The sequence below is a fragment of the Lepidochelys kempii genome, chromosome 7 (assembly GCF_965140265.1).
Source record: "Lepidochelys kempii isolate rLepKem1 chromosome 7, rLepKem1.hap2, whole genome shotgun sequence".
Lineage (NCBI taxonomy): Eukaryota > Metazoa > Chordata > Testudines > Cheloniidae > Lepidochelys > Lepidochelys kempii.
In genome coordinates this window covers 50,483,804-50,502,390 of record NC_133262.1, presented here as the reverse complement: position 1 = coordinate 50,502,390, position 18,587 = coordinate 50,483,804, and the positions used below count along the sequence as shown (strand labels likewise).

Sequence of the window (18,587 nt, the reverse complement as noted above, 5' to 3'; positions counted from 1 at the left end):
CTCCGCTGGACTCTTTCCAATTTGTCCACATCCTTCTTGTAGTGTGGGGCCCAAAATGGGACACAGTACTCCAGATGAGGCCTCACCAATGCCAAATAGAGGGGAATGATCACATTCCTAGATTTGCTGGCAATGCTCTTACTTATACAGCCCAAAATGCCATTGGCCTTCTTGGCAACAAGGGCACACTGTTGACTCATATCCAGCTTCTCGTCCACAGACCCCTAGGTCCTTTTCTGCAGAACTGCTGCCTAGCCATTCGGTCCCTAGTCTGAAGCAGTGCATTGGATTCTTCCGTCCTAAGTGCAGGACTCTGCACTTGTCCTTGTTAAACCTCATCAGATTTCTTTTGGCCCAATCCTCCAATTTGTCTAGGGCCCTCTGTATCCTATCCCTACCCTCCAGCGTATCTACCACTCCTCCCAGTTTAGTGTCGTCTGCAAACTTGCTGAGGGTGCAATCCACACCATCCTCCAGATCATTTATGAAGATATTGAACAAAACCGGCCCCATGACCGACCCTTGGGGCACTCTGCTTGATACTGGCTGCCAACTAGACATGGAGCCATTGATCACTACCCATTGAGCCCAACGATCTAGCCAACTTTCTACCCACCTTATAGTCCATTCATCCAGTGCATACGTCTTTAACTTGCTGGCAAGAATACTGTAGGAGACCATATCAAAAGCTTTGCTAAAGTCAAGGAATAACACGTCCACTGCTTTCCCCTCATCCACCAAGCCAGTTATCTCATCATAGAAGGCAATTAGATTAGTCAGGCATGACTTGCCCTTGGTGAATCCATGCTGACTGTTCCTGATCACTTTCCTCTCCTCTAAGTGCTTCAAAATTGATTCCTTGAGGACCTGTTCCATAAATTTTCCAGGAACTGAGGTGAGGCTGACTGGCCTGCAGTTCCCTGGATCCTCCTCCTTCCCTTTCTTAAAGATGGGCATTACATTAGCCTTTTTACAGTCATCCAGGACCTCCCCCGATTGCCATGAGTTTTCAAAGATCATGGCCAATGGCTATTATAATACTAGGAAACTTTCTAGTCACCTGGAGGAGTGCTGAGGAAGAGTTCCAGGTCAACTGTCTCCAAATGGTCTACACACATGGCAAACAACCACAACTTGAGGGGGAACAGGGAGCGCTTTGGGTTAGTGTGTAAGTGTTCTCCAGATAGAAAGCTAGATACAAACCCTGTCTCAGGTCACATGTATGGGGATTACAGTCCTCCATAGGTGTTTATGCACATCATAGAACTCCCACATAATTTAGCAAGATCAGGCCTCTCTCTTCCGAGCAGGCCTCTAATTGGAGGAGCACAGGGTGTCAGAGCCTAAGGCTGGAAATGGGGAGGGAGGCAGCAGGCCAGGATGACAGGGCATCAGCAAGGCTTCCTTGTGAGGGGAAATGCTGCCCTGACCTGCTGGCATCAACCCTGGCTATGGACCAAGTGCTATTGGCTTGATGCTTTTATGAGCATTAAATCAGAGCCATTCAAAACTGGAAGCGTTTCCTCCCCCCTGAAATAAATCGCCTCTTCATATGCAATTATTTCGAATGCTCCAGGAGTTCCTTGAGGGCAGCTGCCGTAACCCTGATTTTGGGCCTCACACAAATGATACACTCTGAAAGGACCCCCCCCATCACCCAGGGGTCTCCTTTTCCCCAAGGCTGGCTGTGGCTCCCCCCAGAGCCTGTCTACCTGAGATATTAGCTCTCTCTCTAGAGGGCTGCCTATGTTCAAGGTGGCGTTAGGGCTTCTCCTGCCCTGGGGACTCAGCAATAATTTAACAATACCTCCCTATAGCTGACAGAGAGGAGCAGGACAGTCCTGACCCCTGGGCCAGCTGTGTTGTTACATACAATTTCTGGTACTGTTGGGGCCAGTCCCACCTGCTCTCCTTCTTTGCCAGTGCCTGATGATGGACATTTTCTTTGTCTGACAAAGATAGTATTTTGCCTGTAATACAAACCCTGCCTCCCTTCTTCATGCCAAACTCCCTAGAGCTGCAAATGGTCCAAAAGGCCATTTGATAAATTCAACTGCTGCTCAGCTGAGTGCTGTGTTTATCAGTAAACTCTGCGGTAGCTGCAAGCCCAGCCTCAGAACTGAACTTTTTAATCTTCAAATAGAACTTGGAGAACCTGTAATTAGATCTGAGTTCAGGAAGGGACTAGTTCTGCTGCCCTGCAAAGTGAGAGGTTGAAGATCTCTGTTCTTGTGCCTTGGATGCCTGCACAGCTGGACAAAAAAGCAGTGAAAGCAGGGTTCACTAGCAGTATCCTCTGGGGACAGAAGCCATTGAATGGCTGTTAATTTCAGTGACTGAGAGTTCTGCAAAGCACTCTGAAAAATCAAGGTGATCCCAGGAAAGTAATGCAGGATCCTCGTCAACCACTGACAGAAATAAACCCAGTTTCATTGACACCACAATTAGGCACGATGGAAGGACTCTGGAAGGACATGGAAGGACTCTGAAGCTGGGATCCCAAACAGGTGTGGAACATGGACCACCTGGGACCCAACCTGTAACTTGTGAAAAGAGGTGACCCCCAGCTACCCCAGAGTGACCCTGATCTGTTTGCAGACAGAAGTTATTCAACTAAAGACGTCTCAACAGCCATCTGTGCAAGGAGGCCTTTGTGAAGTTGGTTTCCTTAGTGTTTGCCCAGGAGACAGCTCTGCTTCACTGGAGTGCTGCCTGGGGAAGCAGCAGGCATGTGTAACAACGCACCAACTCACACAGCTTTCTCTGCTGCTCAGCATGCAGCTGTCAGCAGTACGTTCATGCCTGGGCTGACCCTGACTCTGCCATTAGGACGTGCATCAGGTCCCAGTCCCGGGCTCTCACCTCCAGCTATTGTCTCATGCTGGGGCACCTCTGTGGGGAGGACACCCAGTGCCCCACCTCCTCTGACTCATTCTTTACTCCACTTCATCTCCTGCCAGCACTAGCATGACTTCCAAGAGAGTGCTTCAAGGGGCTTCCCTGTACCAATTTTACACCATGTAAGTGCTCTGACCTCATTGACATTACTCCTGATTCATAGCAGGGCAAGCACCATCAGTCTCAGGCCCAAAGACTGTATTGCTCCTTCCAGGTAATAAGTTCTCTTTAGCCCAGCCCTTAACTCACGCCCAGGCCAGAAATCCTGGCGTCCCCAGAGCTTCCTATTGGTAAGTCACAGCTGTCTAGGATCCTCCTGGAGTTTACCCCTCCCTGAGCAGGCTCAGTTGACACCCTTAGTCACCCCTCTCTGTGCTGGCATCATTTCCCACCTCTATGACTGCAATTCCCTTCCTGTGCTCTTCCAAAATCTCTGCTCCAGGAGGTGGCTGCAGCCAGACTAGTCTCCTGCTCTCAGAAATGAGAGCTTAGCCCTTCAGCCCATTTGGCACCACACAGACCATCCACCCTTCCCAGCCAGTTCTGCAGCCAATTCCACGTGGCTCTTGGGTATTCAATGCTCCCAGGGACTTTCTCCCCCATTCGCTCTTCAGTACCCTCCCGGTCTGGTACTGACCTGCCCTCTGGCCCATCATTCAGCTCCCCACGCAGCAGCTGCTAGTGACTCTTTCATTTGTATAACTTCATCTACCTGGAATTCTTTCACTGTTGAAACATTGGGCCCAATTCCCAACACCCGCTGTGACAGGGTCAGGCCAGATGGCTACAGGAGAGTGATAGAAGGCAGATATATTAGCCCCAGGTTGAGTAGGTCCCTTTTCCCTGGGTAAGGTAACAGGGAAGGTTTTTTTTTGAAACAGAAAAGAATTTTATTGTGTAACACTTGCAAAGAGTTACTAAAGAAAACAAAACAAACTATGCAACAAAATAACGCAAACAGAAGGTATAACACAGCAGCTTTCAGGAGGGAGAAGTGTTCAGGCTAGCCTGGGCCCAGAGCGGGGGGGCTTCCTCGACACTTGTGGTCTTCCACCCTCCTGAGTTACCTGGTGGCCTAGAGCGGGGGGGCTTCCTCGACACTCATGGTCTTCCACCCCCTCAAGTTACCTAGGGCCGCGCCCAGTGTCACTGATTATCCCTCTCCTGAGAGTGCCCAGCAAGATGGGCATGGCTGCAGGGTGGGCGGTTTGGGGGTGGGAGGGTAGACACCCATGTATTATAGGACCCCTCCTAGATGACAGTAATGATGGTATCCACAGCGGCAACGGCTGGGGCTGGTGTCTCTCGCTCTTCCCCTTAATCAAAGGGTCAGATGGAGGGAACTGGACGGGGTCACTGAGGAGAGAACCCCGGACAGCGCCCACCGCTCCTCGAAGGTGTCAAGGGAGTCGGTGGACGCTGCCCAGAGGAACTCTGCCCGGATACGTGAATGTACTGAGGATCGAAAAAGGCCCTACAATTGCAGGACGCTTCATGGGCCAACCTCCCCTCTCTGATTTTATAAATGGCTGTTTTAGCCAAGGCTAGGAGGAGGTTAACCAGGATATGTCGCGATTTTGTGGGGCCACGGATGGGGAGTGTATAGATAAAAAGGTGAGGGGAGAAATGAAGCCAAAAGCGCAAGAGAATATTTGTGAGGAGCCGGAAAAGGGGCTGCAATCTGGCACACTCTAGATATACGTGCGCCAGGGTTTCCCTCACATTACAAAAAGGGCAAGTATCTGGGATGGGGGTAAACCGTGCCAGAAACACGTCCGTGCTCACAGCTCTGTGAAGGAGCCGCCAACTGATGTCCCCGACGGGCCTTGGGACCAAGGTGGAATACAGGCTGGCCCACTGAGGTTGCTCACCCTCCAAAGGTGGCAGGAGGTCCCGCCACTTTGTATCGGGGTGGGACACCAGGGTGTGGGCGTGAAGGGTGTGAAGCGTGAGTGTGTATAGATATTTCATGGTGCGATTTGAAAACTGACTGGCTGCAGTTCATGCAGACGGCTTGCAGTGAAAAGGTGAGGGGTTTGTTGGGATCGGCAGGGTAGGGGCCCAATGGAAAGGTCCGGCGGGCCTGGGGTAGAGGATGGGTGGGGTGCGCCCTCGCGCAAGGCTCGGTTGACATAAGCCCGAGCAGAGGGGGTCAAGGCGGCCTTCACCTCCTGAAGTACGCGCTGGGGGGTATGAGGACTGGGGAGTCCCATGCGCCGAGCAAGCGTCAGGGGATCCAGCCAGGCTCTCCGGTCGTAGTCCAGGAGGTCTCCGACCCTCGTGACTTCCGCCAGGACCAACCTCTGGTGCACCGAGCGGGACTCTGCCACCTGCACACGGAGTTGGGGATTGTGTAGCAGGGGCTCCATGAGGAGATCTGCTCCCACGGTGGCCGCCACGGACCTGGTCATTAGAAACAGTTTCCAGGTCCGGAGGAGGTCTTGGTAGAAGACCGGCAGCCCGGAGAGGTCTCGTGGAAAACCTCTCGGACAAAGATAAAAGAGCTGCCGGTCGTATCGGAGCCCTTGGAAGCGGCGCAGGAAGGTGTGTGCCAATATGCTCCACGTCGAACTACCTGCACTATAAAGGAGCCTTTGCAGGGTCTGGAGGCAGAAAACGCGGACCTGAGTGTACAGACACTTCAGGCCCTGCTCTCCTTCCTTCAGGGGTAAATGAAGAACTCCAACAGGGGCCCAGTGCATTCCTGACCAAAATAACTCTAGAATCAATCTCCGGAGGTGGGTCAGGAAACCTGGGGCTGGGGCCAGGGTGTTGAGCCGGTACCAGAGTGTGGACAGGACTAGTTGGTTAAGCACCAGTGCTCTCCCTTGGAGGGAGAGACATCGGAGGAGCCTCGTCCATTTCCGGATCCGCTCTATCACCCCGCCCTCTAAATTTTGCCAGTTCTCCTGCGGGGAAGGGTGCGTGGTGGAAAGGTAAACGCTGAGATAGAGCAGTGGACCCGCACTCCACCGGATGGTCTGAAGCGCAGGTGGGAGGGAGCTTACCTGCCGCCAGTCCCCCACCGCCAAGCCAGAGCTCTTGACCCAGTTGACTCGGGCGGAGGAGGCTGCCGAATAGATGGCCTGGCATGCCTCCACTCGCGCCAAGTCGCCCGGGTCCTGGACCACGAGGAGTACGTCATTGGCGTACGCCAACAGGACCAGCCGCAGCTCTGGCTCCCGCAGCACCAACCCTGTCAACCTCCTGCGGAGGAGACAGAGGAAAGGCTCGATCACCAGAGCATACAGCTGGCCCGAGAGGGGGCACCCCTGCCACACCCCTCGCCCGAAGCTGACTGGTTCGGTCAGGGTCCAGTTGAGCCTAACCAAACACTCCACGGAGGCATACAGGACCTGGAGAAAACTCACAGAGGTCCGAATCCAAACGCCTGCAGAGTGCTCAGGAGGTACCCATGGTCTACTCTATCGAACGCCTTCTCCTGATCAAGAGACAGGAGAGCGAACGACAGACCATCTCTCCGCCCGAGTTCCAAAAGGTCTCGGACTAGAAATAGGTTGTCAAAAATGCTGCGACCCGGGACAGTATAGGTCTGGTCTGGGTGGATCACGTCCACCATCACGGACCCTAGCCGCAGCGCGATTGCTTTCGCTACGATTTTGTAATCCGTGCTAAGGAGTGAGACGGGACGCCAGTTTCGTAGATCGCGGAGGTCCCCCTTCTTCGGCAACAAGGCGAGCACCTTGTTGCACGACAGAGGGAGGACCCCGCTCTGCAAGGACTCAGCCCAGACAGTGACTAGGTCTGGGCCGAGGATGTCCCAGAACGCGCGGTAAAACTCCCCAGTCAGCCCGTCCATGCCCGGAGATTTATTGGTGGGCATGCGACGGAGGGTTTCCGAGAACTCGGCCAGGGTGAGAGGCAGCTCTAGCCGGTCTCGGTCGCCCACGCTGACTGTGGGGAGTTCCTCCCAGAGCACCCCGCAAGCGCCAAGATCGGTCGGATCCGGGGAGAAAAGGCTTGTGTAGAAGTCATGGGCCCTCCCACACATCTCCTCCGGATCCGTGAGGGGGGTGCCGTCTTCCGCTAGAAGGCAGGTGACGTGTTTCTTGGCCCCCCTCGTTTTCTCCAGGGCATAGAAGAAGCAGGAGCCGCGGTCCATGTCCCGAAGGAGGTGGATGCGGGACCGAACGAAGGCACCTCGGGGCCGGTGGTCCTCGAGGGCCCGGAGCTCCTCCCGCTTCTCCCGGCACGCTCTGCAGAGGGACGGGTCCTCGGGGTTGGCGGCCAGGCGCCTCTCCATCTCTAAGACCTCCCGTTCCAACTGCTCTATCGCTGCATTTCTCTGTCGGCTGGTGCCCTGAGTGTAGTCACGGCAGAAGAGCTTGGCGCGCACCTTCCCTAGATCCCACCATCGCTGCACCGAGGGAAAGGCATGCCACTGCTCTCGCAAGGCCAGCCAAAACTCCCGGAAGGACGTCACGAAGCTCTCGTCCCCCAACAGGCTGTTGTTAAAGTGCCAATAGGCCGGCCCCGGTCTCTCTGCATGGAGGGAGACCGTTATGGTGGCTAAATGATGGTCGGAGAATGGGGCTGGCCGAATGGTGGAGGAGTGGGCTTGTGAAAGATGGAAACGGGATAAGTAAATATGGTCTAACCAAGAGTGGTGTGACCGATGGGCCTCCACCCGGACAAAAGTGAACGTGGAAGTGTCATCTGGGTGATGGTCACGCCAGACGTCCACTAGGGAGTGATGTTCGACTATTCCTCGGAGAATGTTCGCGGCGGCTGGGCTCGGCTCGGCCCCTGAGCGGTCCTGTTCCTCGAGGGTGGTGTTAAAGTCCCCTCCCAGGACCAGGCACTCGTGCGAATCTAGGGTGCCGAGAAAGTCGGACACCCGCTGATAGAATTGTGGCCGCTTTGGGCTCATTTGCGGGGCATAGATGTTGACAAGGTTGACCACGAGCCCCTCCATACGGACTCAAAGGTGCAGCAGGTGGCCCACCACAGCCTCAGTAACCCCTAGCACCTCGGGCTGTAGGTTGGGGGAGAATAGGGTCGCCACTCCAGCTTGCCAAGTCGTGGAGTGGCTAAAGTATACCCCGTCCCCCCACTCCAGCCGCCACCTGTCCTCGGCGGTCGGGTCCGTATGGGTCTCCTGCAGGAAAACTACAGAATACCCCCCTTCCCGAAGGTAAGAGAGCACCTGGGACCTGCAGAGAGCCATCCTACAGCTCCTGGTATTCAGGGTTGCAATAGTAAGAGGCGTCATGCGGAGGGCTGGGGGGTGGGGGTTTCTTGTTGGTGGGGGTGTTCAGGGCCCCCGGCGGGTTGCACAGCAACCAGTGACTCATCCTGTGGATGAGTAGATCGTTTCGGAAGCAGCGGGCTTGCTCGTAGGCCGCAGCACCGTGCCTTCCTTGCCCCCTGCCCTCCTGTATAGGGGCCCTTGTGGCCTGGAGGATTTGGTCAAAGTCCCCCCATAGCTGAAGAGCCAGCTGTACCCTATTGCGGGCGCCACGGGTGTGTTCTAGGAACTTCCGTAGTGCATGCCGCAGCTCATGGGGGGGTGGGGTTACGATTTCTGGGGTATTCCCTGGTGGGGCTCTTAATACAGCCTCGTGGTCTGCTAAGGCAGGTAGACAAGGTGCGGACCACCGACGGGGCGTCTGACAGGCTGGGGTTATTAAATTCATTTCACACCTTGGGGTGGAGGGGGATGGCAGGGAAAAAATTGCAACTCCTAATGGGTTGCGACTAGAAAGTGCAAAGACTGCTCCCTGGGGGGAATCTGCGAAAGGCGGGAAGGAAATAACCCCAGGGGCGGCATTAGCATTGCAGGAGGAGGGGAATTGGGCAGGGACAGGGGTGGGGGCAGGGGTAAGGCTCTGGGGTTCAGGAGGCAAGCAGCTAAAGGAAAGTGCCTCCTGAGCAGAGTCAAGGGTTAAGGGGTAAGGGAGGGGGCTCCCAATAATGCTAGGCGCTGGCTCCGTGGTGGTCTTGGCGGCCATGGTATCAGGTGGTGGACCACCTTCTGCAGGGTGCTCGTCCGGGAAGGCAATTAGGGGGAGGGAGCATGGGGAAAGGGGGGCTGGGGTAAGGTTGCCCAGCTCGAGGCCAGCCGGCAGTAGATCATCCTCTCCCTGGGTGACCAGGGTCAAATCTAGGGCCTCAATCTCCGCATACACGGCGGAGAGGCCAGCTCCTGCTACCCCGGGGGCCTCTCCTCTAGGGCCTGCCTCGACGGTCGCCTCGGGGTCCGCGGGGTGTTCGAGTGGTATCCGGGCAGAAGGGGCATCCTCAGGAGTCTCAGAGGGGAGGGTCTCCTGTGGAGGGGGGATTCTGCCCTCCAATGCCAGTCCGTCTTCCCCTCCCGACACCAGCGGATGGATCTCACTCGTGGCCGTAGCGGGAGGCTCAATATCAGTGCCTCCTTTCCTCGTCTTCCGGGGGACTTCCGCGTTGGATGGATGCAGCGGAGCTCGAGCCTTCTGCTTGCCTCGCTTCCCCTGGACTAGGGTCCAGCCCTCCATAGTGTCATCTGGGGGTTGGTTATCAGGGGTTGCGTCGGGGGGCGGAGGCGATGGTTCAGGGATTCTGGGGGGTAGCAGTGAGGCAGCATGAGGGGCAGGGGGTTCTCCTTGGGGCGGGCCCTCTCCTGTACCCGGTAATATCCTTGCCACACCCTCCTCCATAGGCTCTGCCAGATTGGTAATAGCAAGGGTGGAACTCCCTTGCTCGCCCAGGCATTGTAGGGAAGGTATCTCTTGGGCCCAGATGGGAGCAGCAATGGGTTGAGTAGGAGCAGGGTTGGTTTCAGGTGCCGGGCAGCCAGGGGCGTCGGCAACGACGGGGCCGATGTCCTGCCGGGTCTCGGGGGTCTTGGGTGCCCCTCCCCCCCCGGGCCAAAGGGCAGTCTCTGCGGACATGCCCCACTGAGTGGCAGAGGTAGCACCGGGCCTCTCTGGTGGAGTAAAAGACCCAATAGCGGGCTCCCTGGTAGGGGACTAGGAAAGACCCCTCGAGCGCCTCTCCGTCACGTGCCCCCGCCGGCGGTAGAAGCTGCACTTGCTGGCGGAACGAAAGGACGTGACGGAGGGTGGGGTCCTTGCAGCCCAACGGGAGAAGGCTGATGACAGAGACAAGTTTCCCCAGGGTGGAGAGAGCGGGTAACAGGGCAACATTGGGTAAAAAGGGAGGAATGGAGGTGAGGACGAGGCGAACGCCCAGGTCTTCTAGCGGCTCCAGGGGGACAAACACCCTCCCCCACCGCCAGGCCCCTCTCCACCGCCTCCTGGGCGGCAGCCTCCGAAGCTAAGAAAAAAACGACCTTCCCATACATCTTGGAGGCTGCCACAATAGCCGTGGGTCCTACCACCTTCGCCAACGCCTGCACGTATGTCTCCACGTGGGGCGAGGCGGGCACCAGGAGTAAACGGACACCGTGCCTCATGGTCAAGGTGGGGAAAGGGCCCTGGGCCGCTGGTGAGGGTAGCGGAGGCAAAGGGTGGGCGAGATGACAAGGTGGCAGGCAGGGAGGAGCCTGTCACTGCCTGGGCATACGTCCTGGGGGCCGGGGGAGGGACATTAGCAGAGCTGTTGGAGGGAAATGCAGGGAGGGGCACCACGGTCGATGATGAGGCCACAGCTGTGGGGGCAGCCCCTGCCATGGAGGGCCTAGTGGTTTTAGTGGGGCCCTTTCCTTTCTTCCCGCCCTGGCCTTTCCGGCCAGCTGGGGGGGATTCCTAGAATCTGGGGGGGCGGTGGGCGCAGCAGCAGCAGTAATCACCCCGGTGCCTCCTGCTGCCGGTGCCCCAGTGGGGGGGGTGGCAAGTATTTTAACAATAGTGGTGGGGGAGGCCTTGGGGGTTGGGCGGGGGGGAGGTGGGGGAGGGACAGCTGATATTGTTAGAGGGGCCTCGCCCCTCTCATTCCCTGCCATTGTGAGCAGGGAGAGACGGGGAGACACCGGAAGGAGGAGCGGGGAGGGGGAAGCAGATTAACCGCTCCTTCCTGCTGGGCTGCAGGTGGGGTGGGGGGGAAATGCCAAATGGGTTGGGCTGGGAGGGGGGAAATAACAGAAATTGGGGTCCGGTGATAGGGGCAAGCTGTGGGATAAGCAGTCCGAGGGGGGTGTGTGTAGACCCACGCACGTTTGTCCAAAGAGTCTCGTTTGGTTGGCTGTTAAGTCCGGTCCGAAAGGCAAAGTTCAAAGCAAACAGCTGGATCCGAAGGTAGATGGCAGGTTGCCAGCAGGGACGGATGGCGGGTGGGCCATGACAGTTGTAGTAATGGTGGGGGGGGTTAGGGGCACCGATGGATCGGGGGGCAGCTCCATGCCACACCCCCTGTGCCACCACAGACGCAATTAAAACACAGTCAAACTCCCCCCCACAAGAGTATAATTCAAAAAATTACTCAGTCTTACGGCCCCCTTTACGATGATTTGTAGTTTCCCTGGGTGATTTCTTCTCCGGCTTGTTGGCTGTGTACCAAGGCTTCCGGCGGGCCGAGATAAGAAAGGCATTCCAAACAGACAGCAAAACGGCTGGGTCTGGGGGTTTCCACTCCCCCCTCCGGATAACAAAATCGGCAATCTTCCCCCCCCTCCTCCGGGGGGTTCAGCTAAGGCAAATAGCTATGACGGAAAGCAGGCACTGGGGGGGGGGGGGGGGCGGGTGCTGGCGGCAAGCTGGAGGCCGACCAGCACATAAACGGCAAGAAAAAAAAGCACAAAAAATCAAACCAAAACAAAAAGCGTCTGGCCCAGTCGGAGTGGGGAATGAAGGCAGGTTCAAAAAGTAAGAAAAATCCAGGCCAGGGGGCTTTAGGAAAGAATAGAAAGCAGATAGCTGAGGAGCAAGCAAAGGACGTTCCGTTTCCCAACAGGGAAGGTTTTTTTTTGAAACAGAAAAGAAGTTTATTGGTAACACTTACAAAATTACCAAAGGAAACAAAACAACTATGCAACAAAACAACGCAAACAGAAGGTATAACACAGCAGCTTTCAGGAGGGAGAAGTGTTCAGGCTAGCCTGGGCCCAGAGCGGGAAGGCTTCCTCGATACTCGTGGTCTTCCACCCTCCTGAGTTACCTGGTGGCCCAGAGCTGGGGGGCTTTTGTTGAAGCGGCCTCGCCCCTCTCATTCCCCGCCATTGTGAGCAGGGAGAGACAGGGAGACACCGGACGGAGAAGGGGGGAGGGGGAAAGGAAAGTAACCACTCCTCCCCGCTAGACTGCAGGCGGCGGGGGGGAATGCTGAGGGGGTTGGACTGGGGGGAACAAATCGGGGTCCAGTAATAGGGGCAAGCTGTGGGATAAGCAATCCGGGGGGGGGGGGTGCAGACCCACACATGTTTGTCCAAAGAGTCTCGTTTGGTCGGCTGTTATGTCCGGTCCGAAAGGCAAAGTTCAAAGCGGACAGCTGGATCCGAAGGGAGATGGCAGGTTGCCAGCAGGGACGGACGGCGGGGGGACCGTGACAGTTGTAGTAAGGGTGGGGGAGTTAGGGGCACCGATGGATCGGGGCGGACTCCGCGCCATACCCCCTGTGCCGCCACAAACGCAAGTAACCACAGTCAAACTCCCCCCCATGAGAGTATAATTCAGAAAATTACTCAGTCTTACGGCCCCCTTCACGATGATTTATAGCTCTCCTGGATTATTTCTCCTGTCTTCTGAAATCTTCTTCTCCAGCTGTGTTGGCTGTGTTCCAAGGCCTTCGGCATGCTGAGAATGTTGTAAAGTCCGAGCTGCCAGCAAAACGGCTGGGTCTGGGGGTTTCCACTCCCCCCTCCAGACAGCAAAATCGGCAATCTCCCCCCCCCCCCTCCGGGGGCTCAGCTGAGGCAAATAGCTGCGCCCGAAAGCAGGTGTGGGGGGGGCGGATGCTTGCGGCAAGCTGAGGGCCGACAGCACGTAGACGAAAAAAAATAACAAAGAATCAAAACAAAGCAAAAAAAAGTCTGGCCCGGTCGGGGGGGGGGGGGGACGGACGGACTAAGACAGGTTCAAAAAGAAAGAAAAATCCAGGCCAGGGGGATTTAGGAAAGAATAGAAAGCAGATAGCTGAGGAGCAAGCAAAGGACGTTCCGTTTCCCAACAGGGAAGGTTCCAGAACAATCAGGAACATTCTGGAAACAATTAAGACAGACAGGCTGATTAGAACACCTGCAGCCAATCAAGAAGCTGCTAGAATCAATTAAGGCTGGCTAATCAGGGCTCCTGAGTTTAAAAAGGACCTCACTTCAGTTTGTGGCGTGCATGTGAGGAGCTGGGAGCAGGAGGCACTAGGAGCTGAGAGTGAGAACACATACTGTTGGAGGACGTTTTGGGAATTGGTCCTGCTTCCTGCTTCAAGCAGGGGGTTGGACTAGATGACCTTCTGGGGTCCCTTCCAACCCTGATATTCTATGATTCTGTGACTGAGGAGTACCAAGCATTATCAGACACCAGGAGGAAGGTCCTAAGATGAGGATAAAGAAGGTGTTGGGAGGATGCCATGGGGAAGTAGCCCAGGGAGTTGTAGCTGTCGCATAGCTGTTCCAGGAGGCACTCTAGACAGCTGCATTCCACAGGGCCCTGGGCTGGAACCCGGAGTAGAGTGTGGGCCCAGGTTCCCCACAAACCTCCCAACTCCTGGTCAGACACAGGAGGAGTTGACCTGGACTGTGGGTTCACAAAAAAGGCCAAACTTAGGGCTGCCGTGAATCTCCGAGGTGAGCAAATCTGCCAATAAGCGCAAGACCCACCAAGGTAGAGGAGGAACTTTGTCACAACTGGTGTGAGCAGTGGGATTTGGTGTGCGCAGCACAGTGGATGAAGGAGGGTGATTTTAAAAAAAAACCCCAACCCCCCCAAAAAACAAAAAACAAAAAAAGGAGGAGAGGGCCCCCCCCACCACAATGGAGGATGTAGTGCGGGCTCTGATACAAGCCACAGCTGCCCAGCAGGAGGCTACCCGTTTCCAGGCAGCCGCCCAACAGGAGGCAGTGCGGCTACAGCAAGGGACTAATCGCCTGCTGATGGACCAGGTTGCTCAAGACCGTGCTATGTTGCGGGAACTGGTAAACGAGGTAAAGGCCCTTACAAAGCTGAACCGCGGCCATGATGGGACACGGGTCATGAGGGCCAGCAATTGGCTGCAGAAAATGACACTGGAGGATGATGTAGAGGCGTACCTCCTGGCCTTTGAGAGGACAGCCCTACAGGAGGCTTGGCCCCAAGAACAGTGGTCTGGCATCCTCGCTCCATTCCTGTGTGGGGAGGCCCAGAAGGCCTACTATGATTTGCCTGAAGAGGCTGCGGCAGACTACCCCCAACTGAAAGCAGAGATCCTGGCCAGATCTGGGGTAACGACCGCAGTGTGGTCCCAGCAATATCGTGAGCAGAGGTACCAGGAAAACAAAACCCCACGGTCCCAATTATATGACCTCATCCATCTCGCATGAAAGTGGTTACGAACTGAGTCCTGGAGTCCAGAGAAGATACTAGAGTTTCTTGTCATCGACCGGTACATGAGAGGGTTACTGCCAGACCTTCACGCCTGGGTAAGCCAGAATGAACCCTCCACCTATGACGAGGTTGTTGCACTGGTAGAGAGGTGAAGGACGGCGAAGGAGCTGACCCGACTAGTTAAGGAAGAAGCACCCCTGGTTAAACTAGCAGCACCAAGCCCTGGAGCTCGGGTGACTTGGCCACCAGGAGAGCCCAGGTGGAAAAAGAGAGGGGCTGAAGGCCCACCAGAAGCCACAAAGAATCGGAGCACTGAGGTGGAAGAGGATCGTGATGTTAGACTGCCCAAACCAAGAGACCGGGGAATGCCTCGGACTCCATACAGATGTTACGCCTGCGGGGAGTGGGGACACGTAGCTGCACAGTGTCCCAATGCTTAGGAGCCTATGCAGTGTAACCTGGGGAACTGGGCAGACCTATGCTCCCTAATCCACCTTGTGGGGGTCTCACTAACCCCACATATGTACACCAGACCAGTGAAACTAAATGGGGTAGAGACCACGGCACTGGTTGATTCGGGGAGTGCTATCACACTAGTCTCGGGGAAGCTCGTGAAGTGTAGTCAGCTTCTGTGGGCTAAGCGTACGGGGATAACATGCGTCCATGGGACAGTTGGTTATTACCCCACCATCCCAGTAAAAATCAAGATTCAGGGGAACACTACCGAGGTAGCAGCAGGTGTAGTCCCTAAACTCCCATACCCGGTGCTGATAGGGAGGGACTTCCCAGGGTTTGGAGACTTACTCCCGGTAGGGGAATTGGAAAAGGGGGAAGCCCTGAAGTAAGTGAGGCATCCACTGTAGACTGTCAACCCCCAATCTTCTGATATCCCCAGATTTGTTCTCCACTCCCAGACAGGATAGAAAGCCGAAAAGGGAAAGGAGGTCAGCAAAGGCCTTGGGAACCCGAATACTGGCCCAAAGCCAGAGGATTGCTCTCGTAGGTAGGCGGACTTGAGCAGCTGAAAAGGAGGCCACCCAGGAGGGAGAAGCACCCGAGTCTGACCCACACCCTAACGCCTCTGAACCAGTAGAGGCAACAGAGTCTGGCCCCCTAGATCTCGGGCAGATTAGCCCCGGGAAAGGAAATTTTGGACGGGACCAGGCTACAGACCCAAGGTACGACAACATTAGGAAGGAGGTGAATGAAATAGATGGGATACCCATGGAAGGGAAAACCCAGGGACCAGGACCCTACTTCATAATGAAGAAGAATCTCTTATACCGGGTTGCACCAGTACAGGGGCAGAGGGTACAACAGATCCTAGTACCTCAAAAACACCAGAATGCTGTATTAAGTCTTGCCCATAGTCACCTTTTTGGGGGGCATTTGGGGGTAGAGAAGACCCTGGCATGGGTCCTGCGACAATAACCTACATGAGCAGATCAGGATATCCCCTGATCTGACACCGAACCAGGGTGTCTTAGGGCTGCTGTGAATCTCCGAGGTGGGCAAATCCGCCAAGCGCAAGACCCACCAAGGTAGAGTAGGAACTTTGTCACACTGCATAAAGCAGGAGTAACTCAGCTGAGGTCAGTGGAGTTACACTGGGGGAACCATCTGAGTGAGAGGGGAAGCAGCCTCTAATGTCACCGTAAGACATTCCCCTTCTCTGCAGCCTGTTGTTGACTCTCCTGGATGTTTGGGTCTGGTGTCCGAAGGACACTACCTACTAGAATGGATTATGCAGTGATTCCCAAAGTGCTGACAGAGAAATTGGGATTGGAATCAAAGTGTTAGACATGACACATTTCTGACGGGCTGTGGGACATTGCTTCCCCAGTGCAGTCATTTATACATGCTTTCTCCAGCTCTCTACTGGGTCAGACCTGAAAGCCAAGCCCCTGTTTTTCTGAGGCTACCATGTTCTTTCTGTTTCACAGCCTCTGCCCCCCGCAGACTGCTAGCTAATGCCTCCATCCCAAACCTCTCCCTAGGGTAGGAGGGGGTGCTGCCTGCTCTGAGTACAAGGCAATGTTATACCCTGGCAGGAACAGGCCAGCCCAGTGGGAGGTAAGAGTAAGTAGGAGGGAGAAGGGGTGCTTACCTCCTGCTCTCTCACTTGCTGAGCCTCAGTGACTGCCTTGCTTGCTTTGCTCTCTGCTTCTGGCTTCGCAGCCATACTTTTCCCCTTTGGCGATGCACTTTCAGGAACTTTTGGAGCCTCACCAGGAAGTTTCGGCAGTGGCTTTTCTTCTGAGGGGGCAGTGGGCTTGCTCTCTTTCATCATTGCCTGCAGCTTGCTCTGCTCTGAAGTCCTGAGATGCTTTCCTTGGAGGAGGTTCCTGTCCTGAGGAGTGGACATTTCTGACTTCTGAGCTGTTACAGATTGAGGACCTCCTCTGTGTTGACCAGCTCCCCCTGGTTTGTGTCGGGAGGATCCTGTTGGCTGCTGCTTTGAAGCAGGTAGTGGTATTGGAGCAGGGTCTCCTAGGCTTCCTTCTAGCAGCCTCTGAGTTTGGCAGTTCAAACACAACCATTCATTTTTCTGCAAAACAGTGAAAGAAAATATCATCCATAATTTAGTGAGCTTTGCACTGCTGGTCTCAGTGGAGTGTGTAGTTCTGCCAGGGTTCAGAGGGGCAGAGAATTCCTACTGACCTCCAGGGAGACTCACTGCCCCTTGGCTGGAGTAGTTTCCCTGCAGTTATTATTGCTAGGGCCGACTCCTCGACCAAGGGTTTGTGACACTGCATCTCTCCTGCTCTCAGGTCTGAGGGCTTCTGACTCAGAGCGCCCTAGGGAGCAGGCTTTGTAAAGACAAAGGTTAAAGTAGATGCAGCGTCTGAAGACGTTTGAGATATGTGAGGCCTGCACACAGTGGAGGGCCACAGCCCCGCTGAGCTCTGTGGAGACAAGGCAGGACTACAGGTAGCTCACACAGGCTTCCCATTCAGTCAGCCACTGTAGCAGAGCCAGTGCTTCCTAGCCTGTGAGATCTGATGAGGTCATAACCCTCGTATGTTTCATACGCACACAACGGGGCCTCATCTCCTCAGCCTTGGTATTACTCCTAACGGGGCCAGGGCCTGCTCATTATCATAGTACAGAGGTGGGCAAACTATGGCCCACGGGCCACATTTGGCCGTGGGACCGTCCTGTCTAGCCCCTGAGCTCTCAGCTGGGGAGGCTAGTCTCCAGCCCCTCCCCCGCTGTCTGCCCTCCCCCACAGCCCACCTCCCAGGCTTTCCAATAAGCCAGTCCTGCCACTCTCAGCGGCATGGAAGGGGGTGGGGGGGGTTGGATAAGGGGCAGGAGGTCCTGGGGGGTAGTCAGGGGACGGGGGTGGTTGGATAGGGTGGAGGTTCGGGGGGGTTGGATAGGGGGTGGGATCCTGGTGGGGGGAGGTTAGGGACGGGGGTCCCAGGAGGGGGCGGTCAGGGGACAGGGTGGGTTGGATGGGTCAGGGGGCCTGGCAGGGGGCAGGGGGGTGGATGGGGTCAAGGCAGTCAGGGAACAGGGAGCAGGGGAGGTTGGATAGGGGGTGGGGTCCCGGTGGGGGCGGTCAGGGGACAAGGAGCAGGGGGTTGGATGGGTTGGGGATTCTGAGGGGGGCGGGAAGTGGGAGGGGGCGGATAGCGGGTGGGGGCTGTTTGGGGAGGCACAGTCTTCCCTACCTGTCCCTCCATACTATTTCGCAATGCCGATGTGGCCCTCGGGCCAAAAAGTTTGCCCACACCTGTCATAGTAGGAGTTACATAGGAATGCAGGGGAGTTACGCCCCAGTGTTCTGGCTTCACGGAGAGTAAAGTTAACACATGAGGGTCCACACACAACTGGCTTTTGGTGGGGAACAGGCTGCATGTGGAAAGCTAAGAATGAGACCTCAGGAGCACAGCCAATGGGTTGCTACGGGGCTTCCTGTTGTTGAACAGGCTGATTCTAACAAATAAGCAGATACATTTTCCTGCAAGCAGATACATTATCCATTGACCCTTCTGATTTCACACATAGCACCCAGGAGCTTCAGCCCTGCTAACTGCACTACCTGCCTCATTGTGCTGGGCTTTGACTCTGTCACTCAAACCTAACCCGTACCCTAAGGTGAATGTTTGTTTTTCTATGGTGTGGCATTCAGGCAGGCTGGGCCGGCCACCCCTTTCCTTTCCGTCGTTCTTCCCTTCTCCTTTTGGTGGATTGGGGAGCAGAGGGAAGACTGGAAGTTAGCTGTTGAATTCTACATGCTTGGCAGATAGCAGAACCCCAGAGACCTAT

General features: G+C 55.6%; 1 protein-coding gene across 4 annotated transcripts in view; it reads right to left on the bottom strand.

Moving 5' to 3' along the window:
• BSN (bassoon presynaptic cytomatrix protein) overlaps positions 1 to 18,587 on the bottom strand; it is a 465,957-nt gene that overhangs the window by 97,341 nt on the left and 350,029 nt on the right. For all 4 annotated transcript variants that reach the window (XM_073352634.1, XM_073352633.1, XM_073352635.1 and 1 more), the window contains one exon: positions 16,420 to 16,860. In XM_073352634.1, coding sequence (XP_073208735.1) covers positions 16,420 to 16,860 — 441 coding nt within the window. The remainder of the gene's footprint in view (positions 1 to 16,419; positions 16,861 to 18,587) is intronic.